Source organism: Hibiscus syriacus, unplaced genomic scaffold (assembly GCF_006381635.1).
Source record: "Hibiscus syriacus cultivar Baekdansim isolate YM2019G1 unplaced genomic scaffold, ASM638163v2 tig00110174_pilon, whole genome shotgun sequence".
Lineage (NCBI taxonomy): Eukaryota > Viridiplantae > Streptophyta > Magnoliopsida > Malvales > Malvaceae > Hibiscus > Hibiscus syriacus.
The window spans coordinates 674,713-684,284 of NW_024062612.1; the positions used below are offsets into that span (position 1 = coordinate 674,713).

Sequence of the window (9,572 nt, forward strand, 5' to 3'; positions counted from 1 at the left end):
AGTTTTTAGGTTAATTAATCCAATGAAGATCATGTCTAAAATAAACTCAAAATAAAAGATAAATCAGTAATATCCAAGCAATAAATGAGAAGTAAATAATAATAAAAATATGTAATATTAAACTCTCATCAGTACTATTGGTTGGGAATCTATGCTCGCATGGTAGTATTGATACCCATATCACTTAGCACATTCCAGTATATAATTTTGGTATCAATACTCATGGGGGTATCGATATCGGTATTGGTACCCTCTATAGGGGTATTATTACTCAACTATTTTTCAAAACATCAAAGAAAAAATTGGTATCTATACTCAAGCCAATATCGATACCCTAGCTTAAGTGTATCGATACTAATCCAATAGTATCGATATCATCGCTTAACCTATAGCTCGTTTTAACCCGACAGTATTGATACTCAAAGGTGAGTATCGGTACCCACAGACATTTTCGGACAAGAAGCCCAAGAGATTTAGGAAGGGTAATTGAGGGACCCAAGAATGCTATAATATCCTTAAATAAGACTTCATGTGGGAACTCTTATTAATAGCTAATTACAACTAGAAACGCCATTAATTAGGATGATATAAAACTAGTCTTGGTTGACGCTCGGGAAAACGACAAGGACACCCGAGTTACTCTAGTCGACAATGATAGTATCGAAGTGTAGACTGTCTAGATATTAGTGCGCAAGGCACTTAAGACTAACCATGGCACAAGGCCTCAACACTCACAAGGGGTGGGTTAGTTGGATGTTGTATTCAATGTAGTAATTTTGGATCCTCACCCTAGGTAGACTAGAGGGGTACACGAGATTTGAGATACAATATTCCCTTAGTCGTACCATGGCGTCTACCCTATAGTAGAGTGAGTATGTGAGCATATTCACTTTATGTATTGCACTGGATAGCTTTATTATCGACGAACACTCTTAGTATGATTTTGTTATTAGTGTGACACTAAGCTAGTGAGCCCAGCGTTTGGAATTTTGTTTCCGTTCGTAGGTATTTAGAGGAGCACTTGAGGAGCCAGTCACTTTACAAACGTTCCAGACCACCGAGCAGTTAAAGTACATCTTGAGTCTTACTCATTTAGAGGCATTATTCATAGACCTTCATGTATTCAAGTCGTAATTTATTTGATACTCGTTTGTATTATTTGGTACATATGTTAGGAGCTCCCCGGTACTATAAACATATATTTATTTTGCTTTGCTTTGCTTTTATAGAACTTAAATGATTGTTGATATTTTTATAGTCGTTTTGAAAAGAAATTTTTTCGGGTTTGCCGCTCCGGTGGTTCTGTGTGACGTTCTAATCGGTCGACTATATGTCGTATTGGATTAGGGTGTTACACACAAATTTTAATAAAAAAATTATATTTTTTGAAACATGTCACGTCGGCGTGACGAGTTTGAATAAAAAATAATATTTGGGAAAACTCATCACGTGGACGGAATGAATTTCCCCTATATTGTAGCATTTGTCATAGATCCCAAATTAATTTCAAAGCCTGATGGGCCAATTTTTTTACCCGCTTGGCCTATTGAGTCAATTTTGCCTTCTTTATTTAGTAGAAAGATTAAAAAAAACGTTTCTTTTTCTATTTTGACATAAATATAAGTAACTAAATTTATTGAGATAAAAAATATCTAAAATTACAATGAAGGTTTATAATTAGAAATCGTAAAGTAAACATATAACAAGGACATTCTCTTATAACTATTAGTACAAGAAACTAGTCACTTAAGATTAAATAAGGAACATACAAGGAAAAAGGTAAAAAACTAAAAAACCTATCCAAAATAATTGAATAAAAGATAGATACAAACAGATCTGATTACTATAGAAAATGAACCACGATATTAGATTAAAATATCAAAAAATCACCGGAAAACACAAATTAGATCCAAATATTGTGATAAAAGTATATACGAATGCAGGTTGTGTATCCAAATCTAATTTAAAGATCTGAGGTATGGAAGATCAACATGATAGCAAATGAGTGTCATATTGATCAGTTACGACGACGTCAAATCAAACTCTGAAAAAAATAAACAATAAAAATGATAAAACAATCGAAAATGTGTCAAAAGATAAAAGAAAAATGTACTACAAATGTATAAAAAAATAAACAAAATTAAAAATGCAAAAACCAAAAACACAAAGAAATACCGACCACAGTAAGTAGCACCAGGATTGATGAGCCCGCATTCCAACCAAAGATTTGAAAGAAAGAAAATGATCGTAAATATTGCAGCATAAGCCTTATCGTATATATAAGGAGCATTTTCTCCTTTACTTGTAAGTAATGTTTTCAAAATCTGACCGGATATTGAATCGGTAGAAGTATTGGTTTATTGATTTACTGGTTCAATCAGGTTTAATCGTAGTTGAATCAGATTTTATATAAAATAATATATTTTTTTAATTTTACATAATATTCAAAGCAATATTAATATATATGTAACATTTTTTTTTAAGTTTACAATATTAAAAGGTATAAAAATATCATAAGTCATAACATGTATAAATGAAAAACCATAAAATCAAGTGAAACAAAATGATTCAAAACAATTACAACATAATATTTAAGGTAAAACATATTAAATAATAAATATAATTATATAACTATAATTAAAAAAATAAAATTGGGGCTTAAAAAATTATAACAAATGATATCATTTGGTTTAATTGTTTAAAAAAAAACAATCCCACATGGCTAAGAAACATAGAAGAGTATCCCAAAAGTTTAAAGAGTATAAATATGATAACAAAACAATCTCACATGGCTAAGAAACATAGAAGAACATCCCAACTTACTTCTATAAATAATAGAGGTAATTTGACATTCAAAATCATGGAGCTTTTTGGTGAGCACAAAGCGAACTATTCTTTCGCTTCAATTGAGCTCAAATTTTAGGCTTCAATTGAGCTCAAATTTTAGGCTTCAATCGAGCTCAAATTTTAGGCTTCAATCGAACTTCTAAATTTTTTTTGAGTTCGAGCCTTTTCGATTTCAAGTTTTAATATTATATTTTGAGTTGATAATTTTTAGCTCGTGAGTTTTTGAGTCGAGTTGAGCTTACTTTTAAAGTTTTCGAGTTCGAGTCGAGCTCAGCAATACTCGAATTTGACTCGGCTCGTTGAACAAGCGACGTCGTTTGGTTTAATTTTTTTTAAAGAAAAAAAGTAAACCGGCGGTTCAAACCGATTTTGCCGGTTTTCAGCCGGTTCACCTCGGTTTTCCTGGTTTTCAGCCGATTCTTCTGGTTCTTTACCAGTTCTGTGCTAATCCGGTTTTGGGAGTTAACCGGACCGGATAGGCCACCGGTTCACGATTTAACCGGTCGAACAGGCCGGTCCGGTCCGATTTTAATAACATTGCTTGTAAGTACTTGTGATATGTACTAAAATATGATAGAACTCTTTTTGGCGGGGTTTAACAGGTGGTGATAATCGTAAGTTGGGGCCTTTTAAGATTAGCTTTGTGTCCCAAAGAAATTTGATGAGCTGAGATCTTGGAATCGTCATTGTATTACTTGGCAAGCATACATTTCTAAGTGGATTCTCGTATATGTAGAGTTTTCAAAGCTAGATAATTTTTACAGGATTGATGTTTAGACGCTACAGTCTAGAGGAGCTTGTTTGCAGCCGAACAGCGTTAAACAATTCGGTGAACTTGGACAGCGCATGAAGCTTGAATTTGAATTACTTTGATAATTAAAGCTGTTTTCCTTTCATCTCCTTTCACGGCAGAAAAACTAATCTCTGTGAGAAAATCTCCCCACATGTACCAAGCTCCTTCAAGGCATTATTTTCATTGGGTTAATTGCTGGCAAGTACTTTTTGATATAATAATTTATTTCGTTTCTACAAAGTAATCTGTTCTGAAGACCTCCTAATTCAAACAAGTGAAAACAGCATGAGGCCATGAATGCAATTTTGTCTCATCAGATATGCTGCATTCTAATTGAAAATCAGGCAATGTGCTCCGGAAAAGTGAGGATCTGGACATGCTTTTTCTGCCTCGGCCCATGTGGGACAGGGCCGAAAACTCTGGTCCCTATCGGCTGACCTTGCTTGTCAACGAGAACAACTGCGTTGTCATCAAACTTGACCTCAATCCCGTCACAACGACCTCGCTGCATGGAAGCACGCACAACTACACCGGATAGCACCTTCCCTTTCTTCACCTTTCCATTAGGCATGGCTCCTTCACAGATGCAATTATGGTGTCTCCCAATCTTGCCCCTTTCTTCCCCTACAACGGTTGTATGCACATCACCTTTTTTGCCCCCGAGTTGTCCACTACTTTGAGAACAGTTCTCATCTGTATAAAAGTCCTTCGTTGCTGCAGAATGAGACGAAATAATAAGGTTACCTTTGAAAGAGAATAATCACAAATGCAATCATCACAGAACCGTAAGAGAATTGTCTGGACTTAACCTGTGTTTGTTTTCACTGTTCCACCTCTTCAAACCTCTTATGTCTGCCACTCGCAGACATTAGGCTTCGCAGACCGTTTGTTTTTTAGAAGACAGAAGCTCTTCTAACGTCTGCGCGAGCTCTTCTTGGTGCAGATATGGTTTTATGTCTTCAAAGGTTTTCAAACATATTCAAGAACAATTATAAAATATGGTTATTTATTAAAATAATTTTAAATAATTTAATAAGGTTATTTATTTTAAAATAATTTATTTTAAAATAATTAATTTTAAAATAATTTATTATAAAATAATTAATTTTAAAATAAATTATTATAAAATATGGATTGATTTATTTTAAAATAAATTATTTTAAATAATTTATTAGTATGTATTGATTTATTTTAAAATATGGATTGATTTATTTTAAATAATTTATTAGTATAGATTGATTTATTTTAAAATATGGATTTATTTATTTTAAATAATTTATTAGTATGGATTGATTTATTTTAAAATATGGATTGATTTATTATTGTAGTTGTATGGATTGATTTATTTTAAATAATTTATTAGTATGGATTGATTTATTTTAAAATATGGATTGATTTATTATTGTAGTTGTATGGATTGATTTATTTTAAATAATTTATTAGTATTGATTGATTTATTTTAAAATATGGATTGATTTATTATTGTAGTTGTATGGATTGATTTATTTTAAATAATTTATTAGTATGGATTGATTTATTTTAAAATATGGATTGATTTATTATTGTAGTTGTATAGATTGATTTATTTTAAATAATTTATTAGTATGGATTGATTTATTTTAAAATATGGATTGATTTATTTTAAATAATTTATTAGTATGGATTGATTAATTTTAAAATATGGATTGATTTATTATTGTAGTTGTATGGATTGATTTATTTTAAATAATTTATTAGTATGGATTGATTTATTTTAAAATATGGATTGATTTATTATTGTAGTTGTATGGATTTATTTATTTTAAATAATTTATTAGTATGAATTGATTTATTTTAAAATATGGATTGATTTATTTTAAATAATTTATTAGTATGGATTGATTTATTTTAAAATATGGATTGATTTATTATTGTAGTTGTATGGATTGATTATTAGTATGTATTGATTTATTTTAAAATATGGATTGATTTATTATTGTTGTTGTATGGATTGATTTATTTTAAATAATTTATTAGTTTGGATTGATTTATTTTAAAATATGGATTGATTTATTATTGTAGTTGTATGGATTGATTTATTTTAAATAATTTATTAGTATGAATTGATTTATTTTAAAATATTGATTGATTTATTATTGTAGTTGTATGGATTGATTTATTTTAAATAATTTATTAGTATGGATTGATTTATTTTAAAATATGGATTGATTTATTATTGTAGTTGTATAGATTGATTTATTTTAAATAATTTATTAGTATGGATTGATTTATTTTAAAATATGGATTGATTTATTATTGTAGTTGTATGGATTGATTTATTTAAATAATTTATTAGTTTGGATTGATTTATTTTAAATAATTTATTAGTATGGATTGATTTATTTTAAAATATGGATTGATTTATTATTGTAGTTGTATGGATTGATTTATTTTAAATAATTTATTAGTATGAATTGATTTATTTTAAAATATGGATTGATTTATTATTGTAGTTGTATGGATTGATTTATTTAAATAATTTATTAGTTTGGATTGATTATTTTAAATAATTTATTAGTATGGATTGATTTATTTTAAAATATGGATTGATTTATTATTGTAGTTGTATGGATTGATTTATTTTAAATAATTTATTAGTATGAATTGATTTATTTTAAAATATGGATTGATTTATTATTGTAGTTGTATGGATTGATTTATTTAAATAATTTATTAGTTTGGATTGATTTATTTTAAATAATTTATTAGTATGGATTGATTTATTTTAAAATATGGATTGATTTATTATTGTAGTTGTATGGATTGATTTATTTTAAATAATTTATTAGTATGAATTGATTTATTTTAAAATATGGATTGATTTATTATTGTAGTTGTATGGTTTGATTTATTTTAAATACTTTATTAGTATGGATTGATTTATTTTAAAATATGGATTGGTTTATTTTAAATTATTTATTAGTATAGATTGATTTATTTTAAAATATTGATTGATTTATTATTGTAGTTGTATGGATTGATTTATTTTAAATAATTTATTAGTATGGATTGATTTATTTTAAATAATTTATTAGTATGGATTGATTTATTTTAAAATATGGATTGATTTATTTTAAATAATTTATTAGTATGGATTGATTTATTTTAAAATATTGATTGATTTATTAAAATAGTTGTATGGGTTGATTTATTTTAAATAATTTATTAGTATGGATTGATTTATTTAAAAATATGGATTGATTTATTTTAAATAATTTATTAGTATGTATTGATTTATTTTAAAATATGGATTGATTTATTATTGTAGTTTTATGGATTGATTTATTTTAAATACTTTATTAGTTTGGATTTATTTATTTTAAAATATGGATTGATTTATTTTAAATAATTTATTAGTATAGATTGATTTATTTTAAAATATTGATTGATTTATTATTTTAGTTGTATGGATTGATTTATTTTAAATAATTTATTAGTATGGATTGATTTATTTTAAAATATAGATTGATTTATTTTAAATAATTTTTTAGTATGGATTGATTTATTTTAAAATATGGATTGATTTATTATTGTAGTTATATGGATTGATTTATTTTAAATAATATATTTGTATGGATTGATTTATTTTAAAATATGGATTGATTTATTATTGTAGTTGTATTGAATGATTTATTTTAAATAATTTATTAGTTTGGATTGATTTATTTTAAAATATGGATTGATTTATTTTAAATAATTTATTACTATGGATTAATTTATTTTAAAATATTGATTGATTTATTATTGTAGTTGTATGGATTGATTTATTTTAAATAATTTATTAGTATGTATTGATTTATTTTAAAATATGGATTGATTTATTTTAAATAATTTATTACTATGTATTGATTTATTTTAAAATATAGATTGATTTATTATTGTAGTTGTATAGATGATTTATTTTAAATAATTTATTAGTATGGATTGATTTATTTGAAAATATGGATTGATTTATTTTAAATAATTTATTATTGTAGTTGTATGGATTATTTAAATTTCAATATTGTAAAACTAAAATTATTTAAATCTCAGTATTGCAAAACTCTTTTAAGTTTAAAAAGTCAGTTTATTTATATTTCAGTTCATTTTAGTAGTCTGCATACGTTAAAAAACAAACAGTCTTATTTTTGCATACTACAGACTTTTTGTTTACCTCTTCTGCTACATATGCTTGCAGATGTGATCCACAGACTGCATACCTTTATCTTTGCAAAAACAAACACCACCTTCTCATAGCATCGAACATTGAACAAAATATGATAACACCGACTTCAAGCTGCGAGAACAGTTATCCTATTCAAATAAGCTATGTGAATCCTAACACGAGATTCATAATATAGCTTTCATTAACGATATGTTTAACTCCTGTCAAAACCACTCAAAATTACCGTCGAACCATTATGCTGATCTTTCGAAAGCTGACTAGGGTTCTCATCATCTTTGATGCTTAAGCAGCAAGTAAAAAGCAAGGGAACGCTCATCCCAATCTTGATGCTGATTGGAAATGCCTAACTCCTTGAATCATTTAGGTTAATAAGACATGCATGAATGAAAATTTTATCCCACAAAAAATGACATATGACCAACCTTTTCGAACCTGTTTCCACAGGCTTGTCTATTCCCAGAAGTTTGGGGACCTTATCCCAATTTTCCAAGGATAATATAGAATCAAGAATGAACACTAGCATGCACTCCATGTGAATGATTTCACAGATCATAATACAAGCTTAAATGAAACAATATGCCAGAGGTCACTCTGACCTGATACAGGAAACTGCCACACAGTCTCTCTTGATGTGCTTGGTAAATTAGCAAAGTTGTTTCGAAGGCCATCCATCAACGAAAGACCCACTACATATACCGTATAGTCAAACAAAAGATAGAGAAACGAGGGTTTGGTAAATTAGCTAAATGAATTTTGTACAAGGAGATGGAGACGATTAGGTTAGAACGTGAGAGATTGAGGGGACGATTGGGTTTGGGCTCAAGCTAAAGTAGGCTTAGCCCAACATATTATATGCGCCTCAAATAAATGTTTATTTTCTTTTTCTTTTTGTCTGGCATTCTTTATTTTCTTCAATAAATTATGAAAGAAAAAAATTCTTATTTTGGTTTGACCATTCTTCAATAAATTTTTTATTTTCTTCAATTAACTATATTGAAAGAATGAGTTATTGATATAAAAACGTGGGCATGCAGCACTCTCTCAGAGTAAAATCAAAGACCTAAGAAACTGTATAATTAGCTCTTTCACTCTCACTCGTAGCTTAGATTCTTAAGCTACATGTATGTGTTTGTTCCGTAAGTTAATCAGCCGGTTATTTATCATAATAGGAAAACATATGTAGTTTTGCGTTTATTGTTCTTATAAAGATTTAGACCTTAATTAAAACAAGATGGCCGAGTTGGTACATGTCGCCAGTTTTAGAAACTGCATGGGTTCAAATCCCATTCGACAGTTTTTCTTTCCAACACATTTTAGGTTTTTATTATATAAATATTTTTTAATGTTAGGCTTCTATTATATCTAAAATTGAATTAGAATGTATTCATAATCAAATAAAAAAATTATAGTAGAATTATCTTTCGATACATAATATTCAATCCAAAAATTTTATTTTGAAAGCATCCAATTTCTTATCGCTAAACTAAAAGAATGAACCTTGGGCGATAAAAGATGGTAGAAGAAATTAAGTATATTCATAAGTTGCGTTTGTGTCCCAGATATCTGAAATCAGGACCTCTGTGTTGACCCAGAAAACAGACAAAATATTCAGTACCAAACCAACACAGCACATGGAGGTGAAAAAAAGAAGAAAAACCTGTAAAAACTTGAACAGAAAGTGAAAGGAAGCTCAATATTACCGCAGCTTAATTATTTCCCCAGACAATG

At 27.8% G+C, this 9,572-nt stretch overlaps 1 protein-coding gene across 1 annotated transcript; it reads right to left on the minus strand.

Moving 5' to 3' along the window:
* Nucleotides 1-3,980: 3,980 nt before the first annotated feature.
* LOC120216978 (50S ribosomal protein HLP, mitochondrial-like) lies at nt 3,981-8,516 on the minus strand. The gene is made up of 2 exons (XM_039214233.1): nt 8,441-8,516; nt 3,981-4,354 (listed from the first exon to the last, which is right to left on the minus strand). The coding sequence occupies exons 1-2, from the start codon at nt 8,514-8,516 to the stop codon at nt 3,981-3,983; spliced, it is 450 nt and encodes a 149-aa protein (XP_039070164.1).
* Nucleotides 8,517-9,572: the final 1,056 nt, after the last annotated feature.

Excerpts from the sequence above, each read along its gene's own strand:
- LOC120216978 (XM_039214233.1), bottom strand. The coding sequence starts at position 8,516 with ATGGATGGCCTTCGAAACAACTTTGCTAATTTACCAAGCACATCAAGA. Across the intron at positions 4,355-8,440 it reads GTGGCAGTTTCCTGTATCAG|CAACGAAGGACTTTTATACA; the intron begins GTCAGAGTGACC and ends CTCATTCTGCAG.